This window comes from Podarcis raffonei, chromosome 3 (genome assembly GCF_027172205.1).
Source record: "Podarcis raffonei isolate rPodRaf1 chromosome 3, rPodRaf1.pri, whole genome shotgun sequence".
Taxonomy (NCBI): Eukaryota; Metazoa; Chordata; class Lepidosauria; order Squamata; family Lacertidae; genus Podarcis; species Podarcis raffonei.
This window is the reverse complement of record NC_070604.1, coordinates 99,618,287-99,641,492: the sequence shown is the minus strand read 5'-3', so window position 1 is coordinate 99,641,492 and position 23,206 is coordinate 99,618,287. Positions and strand designations below refer to the sequence as shown.

The 23,206-nt window shown below is 44.8% G+C and overlaps 1 protein-coding gene across 2 annotated transcripts in view; it reads right to left on the bottom strand.

The window, feature by feature from the left end:
• KCNH1 (potassium voltage-gated channel subfamily H member 1) overlaps nt 1-14,464 on the bottom strand; it is a 228,598-nt gene extending 214,134 nt beyond the window's left edge. For both annotated transcript variants that reach the window (XM_053383261.1, XM_053383262.1), the window contains exon 1: nt 14,216-14,464. In XM_053383261.1, the coding sequence (XP_053239236.1) occupies nt 14,216-14,288 (73 nt within the window). In that variant the 5' untranslated portion in view covers nt 14,289-14,464. The remainder of the gene's footprint in view (nt 1-14,215) is intronic.
• Nucleotides 14,465-23,206: the final 8,742 nt, after the last annotated feature.

Genomic DNA, 23,206 nt, shown 5'->3' with positions numbered 1-23,206 from the left:
TGTTAGGAAAAGTCATTGTTAAGTATATTGGGAAATAGCCCAAAGTCCCAGAGGGTTAAAAGAAGGTGATTTAATTATGTAATAATGTTAAGGGGAAAGCCGTGGAGTGTTTTTTCACTGAAGCAAAACGTTGGGATGAGGGCCTCGCTTTCAAAATGTGTTGCCGAGTTTGTGCAAATGCAGCACCTTGTAAACATTCAATATTTGCCTCTTTGATTCCTTCTGCACTGCAAAGCAGAAAGTGAACCACAAAAGAAAAGAGAAATACATGCTCAGGAAAGCTGTATGGGAAGAGCTCCCTCTAGTGTTTGGTGTCGGGTTGCTGCACCCCCAAGATACACCTAAGGCCATGTAGTACTTTGCAATATTGAAGTCACAGAAATGTCTATTGTGACATGAAAAACTAATGATCTACCCTGAAAATGAAAATAAAAATCCCAGCCCTAAGATATGGAATGTGATCTGATCTGATCTACTTTTTAAAACAGTATGTGCCACAATTTAAATTTCCCATTTTTAAAAAAATTATTATTATCCAGTTCAAAAGTGATACACCATATGTCAGAATCTGTTTTTTAAAAAAAAAATATCACTTTCTGATTGTGAAATGGAACAAGACCATTTAAGGAAACAGACTCTGGAGGTTACAGAGATAGATTCTTTCACCCACAATCTGTTGAAGATCTACATCAGGGCTGTATTCCAGTTCCCAAGCAGTGAGCCTACACACACCAACAGATCATGGGAACTGTTCTGGGTAAGGTTTACCCAGTAAGAGGCAATAGACTTTCATAAAAGATAGACTCACACATGAATGGGGCTCCAGTACCGCAGACTGGCCACCAGCAGAAGGTTGAGGGGCAACCTATGCAAGGATTTTTAATTCAGGTGTTCTATTTTTTTTAATTCAGGTGTTCATAAGCTACTCTTCATCAGAAAATATCAGGTTGGTGAACAATAAATATAACCAGAAAATGGTCATGCAACATAATGAAAAGAATGAAACAACATCAAAAGGCAGCAAAGCTACAGCAGGACAAACTGACCAACTTAAAACACACAGGCAAATAGAAACATTCTTTACCTGGCACCAAAATCATTGCAAGGTCACATGTCTGTGATTTGGTGCCATAGCAGAGGAAGCTGGAAATACGGAAATACCGAGAAATATGGAAATACGGAAATACGGAGAACAGAGAAGCCCCACCTATCTATATCGTCTCTACTACTGTCTATATTATGCTTCTTCCCCACTGTAAAGGGAATTGGGGTTGCTCGTGCGTAAGGGGGCTGCTGCTCTAGGCAACGTTGTCTGGCTAAACCTTTCCCTGGCTGGACAGCCCTTTCTCCGTGGCTGTCTCAGTCACTGGCAGAATCCGTCAGTGGGCGTTTCCTGAACTTCTTCCAACATAAAAGCTCTTTGACGCCAAGTCTCCGCCTAGCCTCCCTGCGCGGAAGTCTTCTGCGCAGAGTGGGCGTGGCCAGCGGAGGTCCTGGGCTCTCCCCGCTGGTCTCTGTGGAAGAGTCTTGGAGCCATCTCTCCGAAGTCTTTCCCTGCTCCCCTTTCTTCCTGGTGTCACGCCGATTTCCTTCCCCAAAGGAAGTGTTCTCTCTCTCCCTGCTGGTCCCTTCTCCTGCATCGTTGGGGAGCCTTACCTCCACTCTTGGCTCCGATGGCAGTTCCCTGACACCCACATAAGGAAGTATAGATCAATGTGTCTCTAAACTTTTCCCCTCTCTCTGCCTGCAAGGAAATTATCTTTCTAGATTAGTGGCAGGTCACCTGTGGTCCTTCAGATGTTGCTGAATGACAACTTCCACCATCTCTGATTGTTGACCATACTCAGTGGCACAGCATGGGGGCAAGGGGAGCTATGGCCCCAAGCACAGAATTCTGAGGGGGCACAACCCGGTGCTCCAAAACAGGCTCCCTTGACAAGCCCACGTGGCTGCCGCCTTCTGGAGCCATGAGGAGGCAAATAGCGCAACCTTCTCCTCACGGCCAGCGATGAGGCACCCGCGCCCAGGCAGAAATCCCTCCAGTTAGAGCCCAGACTTTTCCCAGTCTAAACCGGGCCTTCCCTGGGGCCTCACTCCTGGTGTGTGTCCTTGAATGAGGTGCACACCCCACAGCAGGAGCGCAGAGAGGAGAGTCGTCCACGGGCGCCCATCCTCGCACTGTGCAGCCAATAAGAGGCGGCCAGGGAAGGGCTGCGCTAGCCACTTTCTGCCAAGCCCACCAAGCAGAGGACAGCCGCCACTCCCACCGGGAGCTTGCCAAGCTGAGAGTGCAAATGTGGTGACTAGCAGGTGACCTCTGTGAGGAGTGGCTGCCGCAGGGGCACAGCAAAGTCCACCTGTTGCCTTCTGCACAATGCCTGCAAGGAGGTTAGGGGGTACAATCCTTGCCTCGTCCCGGGCACTTCCACTGACTATACAGTGGTACCTCGGATTAAGTACTTAATTCGTTCCGGAGGTCTGTTCTTAACCTGAAACTGTTCTTAACCTGAAGCACCACTTTAGCTAATGGGTCTCCCGCTGCTGCCGCGCCGCCGGAGCACGATTTCTGTTCTCATCCTGAAGCAAAGTTCTTAACCCAAGGTACTATTTCTGGGTTAGCGGAGTCTGTAACCTGAAGCGTATGTAACCTGAAGCGTATGTAACCCGAGGTACCACTGTACTGGCTGTGGCTGATGGGAACTGGAGTCCAATAACATCTGAAGATTCCCCAACCCTGTTCTAAGATGATGAAGGAGTTACTGCTTCCTCTTTGCAAAAGCAGAAAAAAGAATTATCCCTGATTTTCCCTTTGTGAGGGAAGAGAGTGGGGAATATTCTTCCTCCTGTACATAAATCATACGTAAAAGGGACCAGAAACAAGACAATCCCCTCGGACTAACATCTAGTGAACTCCAAATATTGTTTGCTTTTTGCATGGATGAACAGAGCCTTCAAACGGATAGAGCCTGTATTGTTTATCTAGATTATTCATCTGAGCTATTGTCAGTTTAGGAGGACTGGCTTTTCTAAAGCATGGTAAAGCAGCTGCTTGATATATCAGATATTCTTTTCCTATGATACTGGATAGGACCCAGGATCATCTAGTGAAGCTGAATGTTGGACAATTCAGGACAGACGAAATGAAGACGATCAAGGGCCTGGAAACCAAGCCATATGAGGAACAGTTGAAGGAGCTGGGTATGTTTAGCTTGGGAAAGAGGAGACTGAGAGGAGATATGACAGCCATCTTCAATCTCTCAGGGGCTGTCACATGGAAGAGGGAACAAGCTTTTCTCCTGCTCTGGAGGGTAGGACCCTCTTGAGGCCACAAGCTACAAGAAAGCATATTCCGACTTAAACATCAGGAAGAACTTTCTGACAGTAAGAGTTGCTTGACAGACTCCCTCAGGGGACTGCGGACTCTCCTTTCTTGGCCGTTTTTAAGCAGAGGTTGGATGGCCATCTGTCAGGGATAGTTTAGCTGAGATTCCTGCATTGCCGCAACCATCCCAACTCTACGATTCTATGATTCACACAGCACAGAAACTACAGAATTCACTGCCACAAGATTTGGTGATGGCCCACTGCAAACTCCAACTTGAACAGCTTTAAAATTCATGGATGATAAGGTTGTAATTAGCTACTAGTCGTGATGGTTGTGCATTACCTCTGAATCCCAGTTTCTGAGAAGTTGGATCCTCCTAACAGAGGGTCCATGTTGTGCTTGGCCCCTGAAACTCTTCCCCAACCAGCTTGTGGGCGGAGCTTGCCCCGCTCCAAGCTGGTGGTGCCACAGTTATGCCACTGGCCTTTAGCCAATCGGCATTGTGGCAAAGGTTGGGCGTATCTATTTGGCAGCACGACGTAGGGACCTCCTTTTGCTTCACGCTGCCAAACACCCGCCCACATACCCGCTAATTAGGTCATGTTTGGCCTTGCTTTGGTTGGTCGCCTGTTTTGGAACAGGGGCCGGGTGGGAATTTTTCCCAATGTGGCAGATTGGCTGTGGCCACTTGGTTTTTCCTACCTCTTAGCAATTGTCACAACTTTGTAAGGTTTGGCGGTTAGGCATTGGTTTAGGGGAATGTGGGGAGTGGAGGTGCGGCCATCACCTGCCCCTCCAATGAATAGGGTATTCCGTTAAAGGAATCTGGGGGTCTGGATCTCGTCCGAAGTCCGGAGAGGGGCTAGGGCTATGCCAGGACCCCCAGGAACCCCAGGGCTGAGCACCAGTCAATATACACTGACGGAGATCCCCCTACTGGTTGTTTACCCTTCCAGGCTTCCTGCAGGGTGGGGCAGGAGTCAGTTATAGTTTTGATACCAATGCCTAAGTCAGTTATAGTTTTGATACCAGTCACATTTGTGTATTCAATAAAGTTGTGGCCAAAATTTGCCCATTAACATTTAAACTAAATTCTGTCTTCACTGTGTCTTTATTTCCATGAGGGTTTTGGGGCTCGGAGCACAAACACAAGTGGCAAAAGTGCTGTTGCACTCAGTTCCTTTCTGTGGGCTTCCCACTGCGCTGGCCACTGTGAGAACAGAATGCTGGAGCAGATTATCTGATCCACAATTACTTTTCTTGTCTAGTTGGACCCCGAATGCACTTTGACCTGAATTCAGGCATACCTTGTGGGGTTGGGTAGGTAAGAGTCATTTAAATAAATCCCATATTTAACTAAACTAAAATTACGTATATATACGCAATAGCAGGCTAACTCATCACGTTTACTGGAAAATCAGAAAGGAGAGACTGGCAACTGATGAAATACAGCAGAAATACAAAATGGCAAAAAGCAATCTCTTTTATTGCTGTTGGCAACTATGGATTTGTTTATAATACACAATCAAGATTCAGTGGTTCTTGTCCACAAATTTCCCTTCTAATGAATGTTTATTAGGGTGTATTACCCACCCAGTCTTGCTCAGACAATTCACTAACTAGAGAGAAAAATACTAGCTATTGGTTAGATAATTATTATCTGGAAAAGGGTATTTTTAAAAAAAAAACTTTAAGTGGTGAAAATCAAGAAAATCCTTGACAGTACATGGCACCTTTCTTCCAACTCACTTCTGATGCACTGAATGGGTATCAAAGTTTGGAATAAATTGCTGGTTGTCAACATGGAGGTCAATGGAACTGAATACCAGGTATTTTATATTTAGGATTGTGGTGTCAGGATGCAAACCACTCACAATGACTCTAATGGAAGAGCAGATCGAAAAGGGAAGATGCAAAGGTTCTTTGGATGGAGATTGTGGTAAAAATAGCTCAAGGTCACAAGGGATCAATGTTTGTTTTTTTTTTTTTGCATAACACAATTAAGTTAATTGTATAAACCCTGCACTCCTCTTAGGGTTGCGCCATTTGATTGCATGCAAGACATGGGACAATTTACAAATTTGTGCTAATAATAGGGTGCTTTGTGGAGAGCAAAAGCTGGCTGGTGCGTTTCCATTTCTTTCGTTATCATTGTACAGCCTAAAACGGTGCAGAGAGCGCGAGCGTATTGCTTCTTGACCACGCTCCTCTTTGGCAAGCCTTGAACCATTCCTTTACAAGGAACTTTCAGGAGCCCTTCCAACACATTCATACTGACAACATTCCTAATGAATGCAAAGGCCAAACTTTATAGCAGCTGGGGCTGCAAAAACTGACCGGCGGTTGTAGAAATCTGAAACATGCTTGGCATGTGATACAAGCAATAATACCTATGGCATTTAGGAACCTGCTACCAAAGGACACTGTGGAGAGCATCCCTTTTTATAATGAATGATTTTAGAGTGTTGTTTGTGCTGTACTTTTGTACTGTTTTATTGTTGTTAGCCACCCTGAGCCCGGCTTCGGCTGGGGAGGGCGGGATATAAATAAAATATTATTATTATTATTATTATTATTATTATTATTATTATTATTATTCCCAATGGGCTCTCAACAGCTGCCCTCTTCAGAAAATTTAGGGTGTGCTGAATTTTTCAACTTGCAACTTCTAAAAAGGTGCCATAAAGTTGCAACATGACTTTAGAATTCAAAAGATATTTTGATTAAATTTATATGATTTAGTTTTGCTTGGTAAGTAAAATGTGTGTAAAATTGCATAGGAATCATTAAAAATGATTGCCAAGTATTTGCAGCTCCATTATTATTATTATTATTATTATTATTATTATTATTATTATTCATTACATGACATTTCTGAAAGCAGTGTGTCTTCATCAAACATACTCCCTAAACCAGTCAGCTTCCGTACGTGGAATGTGAAGGCACCATATTCTCACACTTCACACACCAAAATGTCTTGGACTCGTCCTGAGCAAGACATCTACAACATCCCACTGAATTTGCAAAAAAAAATAATATATGCAGCAATGGCAGCATTCTACAGAAAGCATTGTGATCTTCAAAGTGCATGGGCTTTCTAAATGTATTGGCAAGGCCGTGAGAGAGATCTTAGATATTACAGGCACTCAGAACCAATACTTACATCTGTAACCTGCTGTATACCACAAGGATAGATAGATATAACTGCAGCACAGCAAAACGTTACTAAAATGAAAACTTTATGATTCAGTCCATTTATATTCTCTCTCTTTCAGATCAGACTAATTTCCCGCCCTGTTAGGTGGTCTCTTTGTGGCCCATTACAAAAAGCTTTTACCAAATCAAAGAAAAGGCCATGTGCAGCTTTCGTTTCTCCAGCTGATTCATGAGCTTTTTTAATGTTAATACAATCACTCTGGCAAAAGATTGCCTGGAGTCCCTTTGCAAATTGATATTCTGCAAAACAGTGGAATGGCTCTGGGAACAATTATTTTGGGGTTCTTGTTTTTAATGTTTTCAAGAGTCCATATGGGAGCAGTTGCGGCATCAATTGGTTGATTAGCCCCCAGACTTTTCCCCTGATCTACGCAAGAGGTCACAGATACCTCTGTTTCCACTTCTTTTCTGCTATGAAACTGTACCAGGGATTGGGAGACCTGTTGCCCTCCAGATGTTGCAGAACTCTAACTCCCAGCATCCCTGACCATTGCCCATGCAAGCTGGGGTTCATGGGAGTTGGGGTCCAGCAACATTTGAAAGGTCACACACTGATCTACAGAGACCAAGACCTGGCAAAGTCAGAGTAATTTCCCCATCTTTCCCTTGTATATCCTGGTCCACAGTTTTGGACATTCTGTGAACACTTACTTGGGAAAATGTCCTACTGAATGCAGTGGGGCTTGTTTCGGAGTAGACACATGTAGGATTGCACTGTTAGAGATGCCAGCATTACAAAAAAGTCACTTAATATAGAAAGTCTTGCCCCCAATAGCAACTAGACATTCTGTTTTGGCGACTGTAACCTTGGTTTAAGGAGCCATTTGGCACCTAGCTTACACATCTGAGTTTCTAACATTGGTTAGAATGTTGGACTAGGACCAGGGAGACCCAGGATCAAATCACCAATGAGCTACAAACCTCACTGGAAAGGGTCAGTGGTAGGATACAGACTTGCTGTGCAAAAGGTTCCAAGTTTGATCAATGGCATCTTCATGGAGGGTTGGGAGAAAGCCCTTCAGAAGCCCTGGGAAGATGCTGCCACTCAGCTGTGGACCTCTCATCCTTGCATGCAGAAGGTCCCAGGTTCAGTCTTTGCCATATCCTGGCAGGGTCATCTATAGAACTTCTAACTGTAGACACTAGCGCTGGTACAGTACAATGAACTTCATTGTACTCACAGATTTCTCTTTCCACCAGTACATCTTCATAATCTGATTTAGAATGATATTGACTTATGTTACAACATTATCTTAGACTCGGTGGCATTTTTGGTAGGCGAAGTTAAACATTCTGTAATACCAAATAACGAGGAACTGCAATAACATGGAGAAGACAGTGTGCGATCTTTTAACAACAGCCAAAATTCCAATAGCCACTAAAGGTCGGGGTAATCAAGTGCCAACTATGAAAGCCTGGCTAAATTAAAAGGTGGGAAATGGCTGGGATGGTTAGAGAACTTGCATTATTAGAGATGGGAAAAAATAAAAGTAGGGGGTTTGATCAGTTATTGGAGACACTCCCTGGGATTGAAAGATAAAAATGTATAAACAATACGAGCAGATGTGATATGAGCTAGAGATGGCTTTCAGTGGTGTTCACACCACTGGGAACAGGTGACCCACTAGAGAGGACACTCAGCAAAACAGCCTCCTGCCTGCAGCATCACTACTGCTCACCAAGAGATGCAGGAGCAAGACTGCAGTGTGGCCAGGACTGTGTGGACCACCAGCAGAGCATCAGATTCACTCCACAAGCACAGCTCTACAGCCCTGACCTTGCTGCCACCTCACCCATCCTAGTAAGTGGCAGCAACACTGCTACTGCGAGGCTCTTGAGAGCCACTGTGGTGTAGTGGTTAGAGTGCTGGACTAGGATCTGGGAGACCAGGGTTCAAAACCCCGGGAAAACTGGGAGGGAGGGAAAACTATGTTCGTCACCTTGAGCTCCTTGGAAGAAAGGGGTGGGTTATAAATATGACAAATGAATAAATATTGCCACTGCATCTCGTCCCCACTACACGAGCAAAGACTGTGAATGTCTAATCAGGTATTTGTTTTGGTTCCTTGTTAATGTTGATTCTATTTATATATTCTGTTGGGATGGGATCTGGAGTTTGTTTACAAAAAACAATCGCATGAAAAGTTGCAAGCAGTTCCGAAATTAATATTTAATGTATTTTAAGAAGAAAAATTTTTATAGTACAGGAAGTTTAAATGTAAGTGTTCCTCCTAGTTCTATTGAAATTAATAGGTTTGTGATCTGTGCTTGGCACTTCAGCACTGAATGTGATTTAACAAGAAACTGGTGCATATAAAGGAAGCCTGTTATGTGATTTATTATATAGTACTATTAAGATCAATATTCAGTTGTTGGAAGCTTGTATTTGTTGTTGTTGGCATCCTTCTGTCTCAAGAGGCATTGGAGTGTGCCTCCGGGGGTGAAGTCAAACCACTGAGTTAGCAGCACCAAAGTGACCTCCTTGGGGCGAAAACTTGGGCAGGGTGTATGGAGGTCCTGGGCTGCCCAGACGACAAGACCCCCTTCTTGTCTTCGCTGATGTGGCCCAAAGGAAATGAAACCAATGCGTTTGGCACCAGCTTGGCTGCAGGAGTTGCTGGAAGGAGGTATACAGGCTGCCATCCAACTGCCTTAGGGACTCCACTCCTGATTTCAGTAGGGTTTACTACTTAGCCTTTTCTTCTCCCAAAGATATCCCACAAGGCAGCAAAGGTTTAGGATCAGAATTTTCCTTTTCCTAGATGGGCTACCTTCCCAGGTTGGCGAACCCCATCTGCCCCTCACTTCCCCCTAGAGCACCTGCAGAAACCGCCTTCTTGACTGCTGAACCCACTGTTGGTCTCATCTGCTCAATCCACTGGAGCCTGTCTTTTGATGCAGGGGAAGTCCCTAACTCAACTTCACCTGATTGAGCCAGCCATTCAAAGCCATTTCCCAGGGGGTAGTCACCATCACGTGTTATTGATATTAATATTTATTGTGCATAATGCAGTCATTTATGTTATGATATATTTAATCACAATATTGATCAGCAGGAGTGGCTGTCCCAAAAGGGCAGAACTGAAGCAATAGCCTCATGGCTCTTCCACTAGTGGCCCACACGCATCCCTGCGTTTCTCTCTCACTTTCCTTCTTGCAAAAAGTCCTCTCTTTGGGGGAAGTGAGTCTGCTGTGTGCAAGACCTCCCAAATCAACTGTAATTGTGCAGCCTGAATTGCTGGTATGTGATTGAATCCCATCATTCTAAAAGCACCCTTTCCACCCTCCATCTACGGGCATCTGTAGTAAGTCCTCTCATGTAAAGCTAGAAACATAGGAAGCTGTCTTTCACTGAGTATAGCTGCCCTTCAGGATATTCAGGCAGAAGCTTTACCCAGCCCAACCTGGAGACACTGGGGGTTGTACCAAGAACTTTCTGCATGCAAGGCAATTGCTCAACCATGGATATATACTATATGCATGCAACCAAGAACCCCACACATGTAGGTTGGAGGAAAGAACCACTATTTACAGATGCATTTATTCTACATGAATGAAGACCTGGAAAGGCTGTGCTTGATATGCCGAGACGTGGCTACCACATGAACCTGTTGCAAGTAGAATCATAGAACTGGAAGGGAACCCAAGGATCATCTAATGCAGCCCTTGCAATGCAGAAATGTGCAGCTGCCCCATACAGGAATCAAACCTGCAACCTTAGCCTTATCAGCACCACGCTCTCAGCAACTGAGCTATCCAGGCTCAAGTAAGTTGCAAGCTAGAAAGAATCCACTAGAGGGGAAAGGCAGCCAAGAAATAAGTGTCCCCTGCTTCTAGGAAGAACTTTAAAAGTTCCCGGCTAAATCAAAACAAAGTCCCATCTGGTCCAGCACCCTGTTCTCACAGTACCAACCAGAAGACCACAAACAAGACAGGAGCGCAACATCTCTCTACCAATTTGTGCTCCCCAACAACTGGCATTCAGAGGCAGACCATCTCCAATACTAGAGTTAGTACATTCCACCCTAACTCAGTAAAACTGGAAAAAGACAGAAACTACCCCAGTGCAACAACAAAATGCTGGAAAACAAGCATTCTAATCTTCTGGCTGCTCTTGAATCTATGGCTACACACACACACCCCCATGTGTGTGGCTGTCCTGGAAAACAGGGGTGGGCAGATCTGGACCTACTGGCCATTCTCTGGATAATTTGCAGTAGATTGGGGAGGATTTCTGATTCCCAGCTCTTGAACAATTATGGCAACAAAATGACCCCCTGCCCACACACAGCTCCAAACTATATTACCAATATGAGTTGGGGCAGATTTTTGTGTGGAAGGCTCCATTCAGGTCTCAGAATTCTTGAAGTCCCGGAAGCAGAATTCTGTAATTGTAGATGCATGTCCCTTGCACGCTTCTAGATGCATGTCCTTTTGCAACCCCCTGGTTGGTGGATCTTGGGAGTTCTAGCAAATAAACGTTGAAAGCCAGAAGTCTGCCCACCATGAGAGTCTGTTTTAGGAACTTTGTGGCAGCCATTGATGAACTTTGATTAAAGGCAATGGGTTTTGCATCAGGCCTCTTATTGGGGGAAGGAAAAGGAAAGTCAAGGACATGTCAATTTCCACACAGCGCTTTCTTCAAAATGACATTTTAATGATAATATTATTCAAACATGAAGGCAGGCGCTAGGAAGTTGGAGGGTTTTTTTTCTAAGTTGGTCTGATTGAATGGCGTATTCATCTGACAACAGTGAAATAATTTGAGGAAAAGAAACCACTGGCCATTTCTGAGTTAATAACAAGTGATATTTCTCCTCTCCTCCCAAGTAAAACCTTTCACTTTTAATGATGGATTGGGGCTGGAGGGGACTAATTTACATTTTGAAGTGACGCATCAGTGATCGTGGTTTGCATGGAGAACAATCAAAAGGTGATTTCCTCTACAGTGCAACCCTTTTAAAACAGCAAAGTGTTTCTGGAAGTTATTAAAGTTGTATATCTGCCTTATCATTGTGTAGCTGAATCCCCCCCCCCCCGCCCCGCATCTTTAGAGGCAGTGTGCCTTCCCCATTTGGATTCCAGCCCTGCGTCTCGCTCATCAATACTTGTGCCAATAGCTCTTATTTGTTCAAGTAGCTGCAATTAATCAAACTGAGAGGAAGGAACTGGGCCGTAATTTTGCAAACACATAACACTGGAATGAGCCTTTGGGAGAGGAGGAAAAGGTGCCTGAACCTAAGGGCACTGCTGGATCAGAGCAAAGGCCTACCTGGTGCATAATACTCTTCCCTACAGCAGCCAACCAGGTGTATCTGGGAAGCCCAGAATCACAACATGCGAGAGCCCTGTCTAGCTGATATTTTGGCCTCTTCAGTATTCAGAGACATGGTGTATCTGATTCTGGAGGTATCATATAGCCATGGATAGCTTCATCCCCCATGAATTTTCTAATCCTCTTTTAAAGCCATCTGCATCTTGTGGAAGTGATTCCCATAGACTAAGAACTTGGTTTTGCTTGTCCTGCATCTCTCACCATTTAGCACATCCCTCGGTTCTGGAAATATGAGATGGGGGGGGGGCGGGAGAGAAACTTACCTCTATTCACTTTCCACACACTATACATAATTGTATACACCGCTCTCATATCCCCATTGCCAATCTCTCTCTCTCTCTCTTTGTAAATGGAAAAGACTCAAACGTTGTAACCTTTTTCCACAGGGGAGTTTACCCAGTCCTTGATCATTTTGGTTTTCTGAACCTTCTCCTGCTCAATGACATCCTTTTTCTAAGGTGCGGTGCCCAGAACGCACATAGTATTCCAAGTGGGGTTGCACCACAGATTTGGATAACGGTGTTGTGATATTGACAGCATTGTTTTCCATCCCGTTCCCAGCAATTTGTCTTTGAACGGAAGAGGGGAATTTGGACAGCTTGTCATGTAGGGGTGGCAGCAGCTGAATCTGCTGCAATTTTCTCTTCTGTGTAACTGTTCAAAGGAGAGGATCCCTGCTCTCCTTTGCATTCACACACCACAAACCTGGCGAGGCAGCAGACTTGCAATGAGCAGCCCTCCAGAACTCTTGTGCCAACAGAAAGGTGGAAGAGAGATCCACTTCATAAAATAAATAAATCCAGACCTATACAGAGACAGGCGCGTCTAACCCTATATGGGTTCGAGCTGCTACCATGTTTGTTTCGATTGGTTCAGTGCAATGGAACTAATGCTAATGTGGCTTTAAAATTCGTGGGTCATCCTGTTAGCCTGAGAATTATAAGGCAGGGACAAGCCACACACACACAAATCAGAGACTAAGGTCCTTCCCACCTCAATTTTCCTGCTCTGTTTACCAAGTGGAGGCTGTTTGTTAGGGAGTACAAACATGCAATTGGGGTTTTAATTAAAAATAAATAAATAACGAAATACAATAATAACAATAAATGACCTCAAGCCCAATGCTGCTGATCTTTCAACCAGAACTATTTCAAAATTCCCTTTAGCCATACTTTAGCATTTCAACAACTTCCCCCAAACAGTATCTTCTCCTGAACAAACAAATGTGACTTCTCACTGGGCACCAGATTCAGCAATCCGGATTATAATGACCTGCAAGATTCTTCTTGTGTAACAGTGGCTTATTTGAATGATAGGAGGGGAGCCAGCCAGAGATTGATATTAGTCAGTCTAAACTGTCAGAATTCACCTTCAAGAGCATTCTAGCCTAAAAACCTCTCTCTTTACCCCCCCCCCACCCTATGGAAGTATCAGCCCATTTTAAAAAGAAACAAAACAAATGTAGAAATCACACCCGTTCGACAACTACATAGAGATATGCATCAGGGTTTCGTCCCCGTCCCCCCATTCCTGCTGCACTTTTAAAGTGTGTGGCTGTTATTTTAGACAGGTTCTCCCTGTCGGCTTCCACCTGCAGGGAGGTGAAGTCTGGAAAGAAGCCCATTTAGATCCAAGTGCCTCTGGCTCGCTCTAGCTGAGGATCTCACTACAGCCTCCGCAAAGAGAGACTCCCAGGTCTGCATAGCACCAAAAACCTCAGTAACAAGGGAGGGGAGAGCCCCTGAGCAAGCGAGGCGGGGGAGTGGAGAGGCGAGAGAAAGAGAAAGGACTCCCCCAGGAAAAGGAACGGAGGAGCATTCTCTCCCCAACACACACACACCCTGCACACACACACACACACACACACACACACACACTCTGCAAGGAGTCTACATTAGGACATCATCCCAAGAGCTCGGGAGCAGGAAGAATTATTGCTGATTATTGCCCTGAACAGCAGCATCCCCCTAAACCGGCCCTGCAACAACACCTCCCCAACCCCCAAAACAGTGGCATTTCATGGGGCCAAGGAGCCTTTGCGGGGTTTCCTCTCCCACCCCACCTGAACCTGCCTCCTCACGGAGGAATCTGGACCACTTTTTCTTCTGTCAGACTTCTCCGGGCTCCCACCCAAAGGCATCCCCACCTGAGCCAGGAGGAGCTCCGGGTCGAGCCCGGATTCGCCGAGTCCCGCATTGGGGCCGACCGAGCAGCCCCGGGAACGCATTCACACGTGCATGCGAGCACCGCCAGCAGCGCTCCGTGCATTCTGCCCGGGAGGGTGGTCCTCCCAGCTCCCTCCCCGTCCCACCGCCGCCGGGATCTCCGTCTCTCCTCACCGTTGGATCTCCTGACGATGTTCTCCAGGAACGTATTCTGGGGAGCCACCAGCCCTCGCCTTCCCCCAGCCATAGTCGGGCGCGCTGGCTCGGGCTCCGCGGCCGGGCGAAGCTAGGCGCTTGCCTCTGCGCGCTCGTCTTCGTCTTCTTCTTCCCGCTCTGAGCTCCTCATGGTCCCCTCCGGGCGGCTTTGCAGCATCAGCTCCTCTCTCGCGCCCAGCCACTCAGGCTCCCTCCTCCCGCGCCCGCCCGCTCGCTTGCTCGCTGCATCCCCGCTCGCCGCCGCCTCCCAGCCGCCGCGCCCGGACCTTGTCCGGCAGCGCCCTCTGCCGGCCGGTCGCCCAGCAGAGCTCGCTGGCAGGATGGCTTCTTTGGAGCAGCTGCCCTGAACAGGCTGATCGGGTTGCATTGATTCGCATCCCGAGCTGACCTCTGGTTTGTTCCAAAGGAAGTCTCTCTGACCTCAGTTGGGCTCGCTCCCAAGGTTCCCTGCCAGGTGGACGGCGCTGGCCCGAGGGAGTTCGCTCTCTTTTCCCAGAAGCATAGAATTGTAGAGTTGGAAGGGACCCCAAGAGTCAGGACCCCAAGAAATGCAGGAATCTCAGCTAAAGCATCCATGACAGATGGCCCCCCCGACCTCTGCTTAGAAAAATGCAAGGAAGGAGAGTCCACAGCAGGCATAGGCAAACTCGGCCTGCCAGATGTTTTGGGACTACAATTCCCAGCATCCCTGACCACTGTTTGATGGGAGTTGTAGTCCCAAAACATCTGAAGGGCCGAGGTTGCCTATGCCTGAGCCACAACCTCACAAGGGAGTCCATTCCACTCTCAAACAGCTCTTAGTGCCAGAAGGTTTTTCCTGGTTAGTTGGAATCTTCTTTCTTGTAACTTGAAGCCATTGGTTCGAGTCCTGTCCTCCAGAGCAGCAGAAAACAAGCATGCTCCATCTTTCATGTGACAGCCCTTGAAGTATTTGAAGATCCCAGAAGACCTGGGATAGCTCAGAGCATGAGACTCTTAATCCTAGGGTTCTGGGTTCCAGCCCCACGTAGGGCAAAAGATTCCCGTATTGCAGGGGGTTGGACTAGATAATCCATGGGGTGTCAGGAGTTCAGCCTACACTTGAGTAGGACCCTGGCAGAAACACATGCCCGACTGGCATGTTCTCTCCCTCCTGGTCGATCGTTCGGGAGCTTCAAAAGCTTTCTTCTGCCAGAACATCACAGCGATCAATGCCAACCGACACTGGCACACTTAGGGATCCGCAGAGTTTGTGCAACTCAGCATTTTGGCTAATCTATTTTATTTACATATAAACACACACGGAGCACTGCAACATGGCTCCCTCTCTCTCTAGCATCAGACAGCAAAGAGAAAAGGAACAAAGGACAATAGTCCCACTTCATGGAGCACAGTAACACAAACATCCTGTCTCTGTCACTTCCCACTCTGTGGAGTCAAAACGTATGCTGTCATGTGATAGACAACAATCCCATGACTGCAATCATGGAGCAGGAATTCTAACATGGGGATCCCTTCCAATTCCACAATTCTGTAATTCTAAGGGCCCCAATGGCACCACCACCACCCCAAAATTAACAATTTAAAAAGTCCCCTGACCATTCAGACACCAGCAGCATCTCCCTCGTGGTGCCTCATTTTCCCCTGCTGTATGGAAGGAGTTTAGATCTGGCCCACTCCTTAACTCAGGGTGAATGGCAATGCTTTGAAACCTACCTAGAATAGCCACTTTAACATGAAAGAAATCAGCCCCTCTGGTAGTGAATTCAAATAGTAAGTACCCATTGCTACGTAGCCAAAATAGGGCCCTGGGAGACAGCTCAGCATGTTTGGTTTTTAGAAGAACAAAAAAAAAAACCCTCTACCAACAAACAAGCGAAACAATGAGACATAATACAGACCTAAGAGGACTCAGGATGCTCAATGGCCGCAGAATGTTTTGTGCCTTATCGGTACAGAAAAGTAGGGAAACAGGGTGGGTGGAGGTGGAACAGAATGGACCACCCCGGAGTGGTACATTGCTAGCGGGCTGGCGGAGCCCTGAATTGGAGCACTCCTCAGAGGTGAAGATACATGGCAACGTTTCTGCAGAGGATACACTTATTACCAAACCTAGTACAGTGGTAAAGGTAAAGGTAAAGGATCCCCTGACCATTAGGTCCAGTCGTGACCAATTCTGGGGTTGCGGCGCTCATCTCGCTTTATTGGCCGAGGGAGCCAGCTTTTGTCCACAGACAGCTTCCGGGTCATGTGGCCAGCATGACTAAGCCGCTTCTGGCAAACCAAAACAGCACACAGAAACGCCGTTTACCTTCCCGTCGGAGCGGTACCTATTTCTCTACTTGCACTTTGACGTGCTTTCGAACTGCTAGGTTGGCAGGAGCTGGGACTGAGCAATGGGAGCTCACCCTGTCTCAGGGATTCGAACTGCCAACCTTCTGATCGGCAAGTCCTAGGCTCTGTGGTTTAACCCACAGCACCACCCACGTCCCTAAGTACAGTGGTACCTCAGGTTAAATACTTAATTCATTCCGGAGGTCCGTACTTAACCTGAAACTGTTCTTAACCTGAAGCACCACTTTAGCTAATGGGGCCTCCTGCTGTCGCCGCGCCGCCACCACACGATTTCTGTTCTCATCATGAAGCAAAGTTCTTAACCCGAGGTACTATTTCTGGGTTAGTGGAGTCTGTAACCTGAAGCGTCTGTAACCTGAAGCATATGTAACCCGAGGTACCGCTGTACTAGCACTTCTTCCTTATCTTAAAAGACTTTAAAGCCAGCTAGTGAAAGTTAGGATTGTGTGTAGCCTGTATGACAGGACACAAAATTATTTTATTTTGGCACCTCCCCCCCCCCCATTTTATCCACACAACAATCCTGCAAAGTTGGCTAGGCTGTGATGGTGACTGGGCCTTCAAAGTGACGCTTTTTATCCCAGTCAGCATCTGCATTGGATTTGAAATTGTTTTTATATTGGCAATTGCCTTAAATGTTGTGGTTTTTTTAAGTATATAAATGAAATAAATAAACCAGTAAGCTCTGCGGAAGACCAAGAATTGAGCCTAAGGCTCTCCAGTTTAAAGCACCCTTAGACCACTTTAACAGTTGTTGTTGTTTAGTCTGTTTAGTTTAGTCTGTTGTTTAGTTTAGTCTGTTGTTTAGTCGTGTCCGACTCTTCGTGGCCCCATGGACCAGAGCACGCCAGGCACTTCTGTCTTCCACTGCCTCCCGCAGTTTGGTCAAACTCATGCTGGTAGCTTCGAAAACGCTGTCCAACCATCTCATCCTCTGTCATCCCCTTCTCCTTGTGCCCTCCATCTTTCCCAACATCAGGGTCTTTTCCAGGGAGTCTTCTCTTCTCATGAGGTGGCCAAAGTATTGGAGCCTCAGCTTCAGGATCTGTCCTTCCAGTGAGCACTCAGGGCTGATTTCCTTCAGAATGGAGAGGTTTGATCTTCTTGCAGTCCATGGAACTCTCAAGTTAACAGTCGTAGCTTCCCACAAAAAATGCTGGGGAACTGTCATTTGCTAATTGGGCTGGGAATTGTAGCTCTGTGTGTGGTCTCCCAACAACCCTCAACACCCTTAACAAACTACAGTTCCCAGGATTTATTTGGGGAAATAGTATCAAAGTGGTATAAGAGTGCTTTAAATGGATTGCGCGTGGCCTTTGTCCAACTCACTTTAGCCAAGAGCTTTGCTCCAAAGTGACACAGTTGTACTGTTCTAGTTGCCAGTTGACTATTCACCTTTGGTGAGCAGGAATCATCTTCAGGCAGCCTGACACAGATTTTGTAGAATGGGGGCGGGGCAGGGGGGACTCAGTCATTGTTTTCCTTTTAAATAATATTTTTAATTAAATTAAATATACTAATTAAATGATATACCAGTTAAATGATATTTTTAAGACAGATAAGAAGAAATGTTTTAGTTATGAGATATCAAGATTCCAAAAAGGTTTGTTGGGAAATAATGTTAAATTACTTGAAAATGTGTAGATTGCTCTTGGAAAGGCATACAAAAGATGAACAGGTTAAATCTGTAATGATACACTGGGCAACGGATTAAAGATTCAGAGTGCAGATTGGGAGAAGTTATAGAAAACAGATTTGAAATTTACGGCACATTGTACGCTGAAAGAAAATTATATGAAAATGATGTACCAGTGGTATTTGACTCCTAGTAAGTTAGCAAAAATGTATAGAACAAGTAGAAATACCTGCTGGAAATGTAAAGAGAAAGAAGGTACCTTTTATCATATGTGGTGGTCGTGTGAGGTAATAAAAGCTTTCTGGGAGATGATATATAATGAACTGAAAAAAATATTTAAAATAACTTTTGTTGAAAAACCATAAGCTTGTTTATTAGGAATTATAGGTACTGAAATTCCAAAGGAGAGAAAAGACTTTTTATGTATGCGACAACAGCTGCACAGATGCTTCTAGCCCAGCGATGGAAAGAAGAAAGTGTACCTACCAGATAGGAATGGCAAACTAAGCGGATGGACTTTGCCGAAATGGCAAAGCTGCCTGGAAAGCTCAGGAACCAGGAAGACAAAAACTTCCAAGAAAGAATGGGGAAAATTTACAATTTATTTAGGAGACCACTGTAAGCAGATGAATACATTAGCAGGACTTGTAATGTAACAAGTATTATGGACAATATGGACAGATTTAAAATATGGACTATGAAATAATATACAGTTGAAAACGTTGACAATAACACCCAAGGAGGGAATGGAGAGAAGTCTAGAGATTCAGAGGAATCTCGAAATGTTGATGTTTATTTGGTATTGTTATAACTTTACACTTGTAAAATCAAATAAAAGTTATTCTCAAAAAAGAACTCATTGTTTTCCTTTTAGGCCATTATTGTGCATCAGACATAATATTGTTATAGGATTGAACTCTTTGAGAGCAAACAACCTGAAGCCCAGACAAGGCAGAAGAGATTGATGTGTCTTGGATGTGGTTGCATTCCCCTTAAAAACCCAAGTTCAGAGTTCAGCAGGGTACTCCTAGATTCAATCCTAAACCTGGATACCCATGTTTTGGTAGCAAAAAGCAATGTTTTGGGCCAATTGTGGAAAGCTGGCCAACTGTGTTCTTTTCTGGAGATGTCAGATCTGGCCACAGTGACACACATATTGGTCTGGAGCTAATCGAAATTGTAATCCAAAGCATGTGGAGGGCACTGGGTTCGGAGACTTTTGACCTAAAGCTATAACATTCACCACAATTATCACAATTTTGAGCTACTATATTTTTCTCCACACTTTGTGTGTGTGTGTATCTTAATTCAAACTATCCCCTTTCTTTAAGTTTCTTAATCTTCTGAGAGTTTGATCTTATAGCATTTTCTCAGTTCCTCCTCTTAATCACTCCTCTGGTGAGTAATATTAAGTGAACTTCTATAGATCACCTATTGATTTTTGTAAGCACTTGGCTGTATCTTTTCTACCTTGAACATTTATGCTTAAATGTTTCCATTAAATATTACTAAGGAGTATCATATTTAATACCGTAACTGTGCAGCCATGAATGTAACATTATGTAACAATGGACATTTTTCTTGTAATACTGCAGTTTTAGTCTGAACGCTGCCATGATATTTTACAATTTAAATGCAATTTATAAATATATAAATGTGCGAGTGGAATACAGAATAATTAAAATAAACCTTCTTCAGACGTTTCTATTACTTTGCTTCTGCTTTTCCTAGTAGGCTTTAAACTCAAAAACGTCTATCAAGGAAAAACTGCCTAATTGCTTGGTTGGACTTGGCTTTCCTCTGTAGTAACAGATCAGGCACATATTTAGCCTAGCAAGGGAATAATCTCACTGACGGTCTCGTTAACAGAAGCTTTCTGCTTCATAGAGGAGCCTTTGGGGAGTTTGAAGGAAGTACGCAATATCTTACAGTTTAAGATATTGGGATACAGAAAACGAAGACGATTTTCCCCCACCTGCAAATGTGACTTCAGTTTGGAAGGCCGTCAGGTATCCCACCGTTAGGTAATCAGGCCCAGTGCCAGTTCCCAATATGGTGGGATAAATGCTAGGATGCCACCACCTCCCCTGCCAGGCGGCTGGGGCCACTGGGGCAGCATATATGACTGTTAGGTGGAAGCCACTCTAAGCAGAGATACACACTGGTTTGGTGTGCATGTAGTGTCACTTTCTGCCCTAATGATGCTGACTCTGCCCCTGGTACATGAACACTGGGGACTGGAGGAGCAGCATTAATCTTGAATTACTTTGCAGAGTTAGCACACAACTTGGAAGCTGACTTGAAGGAGAGCAGGCTTACCTTGGTTGCAATCACACAGGGAAACTTGGTACGGAAAAACAAGACACTAAGTTTATTGTAGGAAATACTGTACATACTTGGGTAGAAAAGAGCTCCTAGTTCTAGCTAGCTGAGATAGAGATGAAAGGGAGCCATACTAGCTGTTTGCACTTAGCAGAGGTACCGTATTTTTCTGTGTGTAAGACGCCCCCATGTATAAGACGCCCCCTACTTTTGGGGAGCCCAAATTTAGAAAATGGGCGTATGCACTATCTGTGTATAAGACGCCCCCAGATTTTTAACCTTATTTTAAAGTTAAAAAAACCAAAAAACCCTAGTCTTATAGACAGAAAAGTACGGTACAGGTACAGTACTTCCAAAGATTTCCTCTCTACAAGAGGGTCTGAAAAGAAGGAAGCCAGGAAGCAAGAGCCACAACTTGAGAATAACCATGTAACATTAGAGAAAAGGTCAGCACAGAGGTCAAAGGACAGTGAGACGGTTTAGGAATCTTGAAAGTTTCCTTCTCTGCTTTAACCTCATGCAACCCCCTTAGCAAGCCGAGTTGCATCTCAACACTTCCCCTAATTAACATTGTAGCACCAGCCGGTATACATGCACCAAAGAGGCCCAGAGCTCTGATTTGTGCCACAAACCACCCACACAACTAAGGAGTGCGAAGGCTGGAGGCAATTTGTGCAGCTATCCTCTGCAAAAATAAGGCTGTAAAGAGCCACTTTCAAAGCAAACTTCCAGATTACACACGATTTCTATTCACCAGTCAAGGGATCACAGCAATGTTAATAGCTGCAACCCAATGTCATAATCCTAAAACCAATTAAAATCATTTGGATCTTCAGATCAGCCCTCATTATAATATCATGTGATTACATGTAACCATTTTTCAGTGTCTTTCTCTATTAAGACTTTGACTAATTTTCCTATTCATTGAATGTCTCCAACTATCTCCTTTCATCTGTCTACAAAACAATTCAAGATTAATCACAATTGTCATGCCTAGCTGATTCTCTTTTCATGCACACAGCGGACACCATAGATTCTAACCATTTATTATTTTCAGTGTTTTGGAACATTAATTACATAGCACAGGTCTTTTCAGTTTAGCTAGGCCATAAACTCAAAAGAAAATGGAATCGTCAAGATTATGGTGTTTTATGAAATTATTATTTTCTCCATCATTAACATATGCACATTTATGCAAATTTGCCTCATGAGCCTATACCCTGTCTTTTAGAGACCTACAGATGGTCTGTACATAATACTACAAAATTTGGTTCCAATTGATTTTTTATATTACGCACCACCTAAATATTCCCTAATATATAAATATTCCCTAGTACAGTGGTACCTCAGGTTAAGTACTTAATTCGTTTCGGAGGTCCGTACTTAACCCAAAACTGTTCTTAACCTGAAGCACCACTTTAGCTAATGGAGCCTCCTGCTGCTGCCGCACCGCCGGAACACAATTTCTGTTCTCATCCTGAAGCAAAGTTCTTAACCTGAAGCAATATTTCTGGGTTAGCGGAGTCTGTAACCTGAAGCATATGTAACCTGAAGCGTATGTAACCCGAGGTACCACTGTACAGTGGTGCCTCGCAAGCCGAAAATAATCCGTTCCGCGAGTCTCTTCGTCTAGCGGTTTTTTCGTCTTGCGAAGCAACCCTATTAGCGGCTTAGCGGATTAGCGCTATTAGCGGCTTAGTGGCTTAGAAAACGGGGGGGAAAGCGAAAAAAATCGCAAGACTCGCAAGACGTTTTCGTCTTGCGAAGCAAGCCCATAGGGAAATTTGTCTTGCAAAGCGCATCGAAAAACGGAAAACCCTTTCGTCTAGCGGGTTTTTCGTCTTGTGAGGCATTCATCTTGCGGGGCACCACTGTATATAAAAGCTATCACATTGCTCTTTTTTTTTGTTCTCCGTCTCCCTAGGGCAAAGTCATGTGTGTTCTGATTATGACTTTGGACAGACTCCAGTAACTTCTGAATTTTATATTCTCAAACATGGGGAAGCATTGACTTGGGGTTTGTTTGTTTTTTTGTCCCGATAGCATTGGATGCACCTTACAATGTCTTCCACCTTGATAGTCTAACTAATTTGTACCTGCAAAACGTCTTCTATACTGTGAGAAGCTGCAGACTCGGGAAACAACTACACTATTCACAGCTTTTTCTTACATCCCCACACCCACCTTATTTAACTGATGGGTGGTCCTAATAGAAGTATTGCCCTATATTCTCATGTAGCTTATGGTGTCACCCGCTCGGTCCCACCTCCTCAGTTGCAACCCTTTGCCTTTCCTGGAGACAAACAAGCTCCAGAAGCCCCTTATATTTCTGTGGTGGGCAGGGAGGAATAAGCCAAACAAGTTGCCAGAGCAGGGCGCCACCTCAAGGGCTTCTGCTGCCTGAGGCAGCTGCTTCATCCCACCTCCTGGGTGGGCTGGCCCTGCTTATGTGCTTCTAGGTATGAGGGAGAAATTCGATTTAGCTTGCATTTAAAGGTGAAACAAAACAATTCACACTTTCCAAAACAATACAGGAGCCAAACACCAGCCATCCTTCAAAATTCGCTCTTTTAATAAATTTTGCAATGCAGTAAGCTGTACAAAAATAGCTTTCCAGTCAAGTAACAGGTGCAAATTCCATGTTTGGATAAAAATGT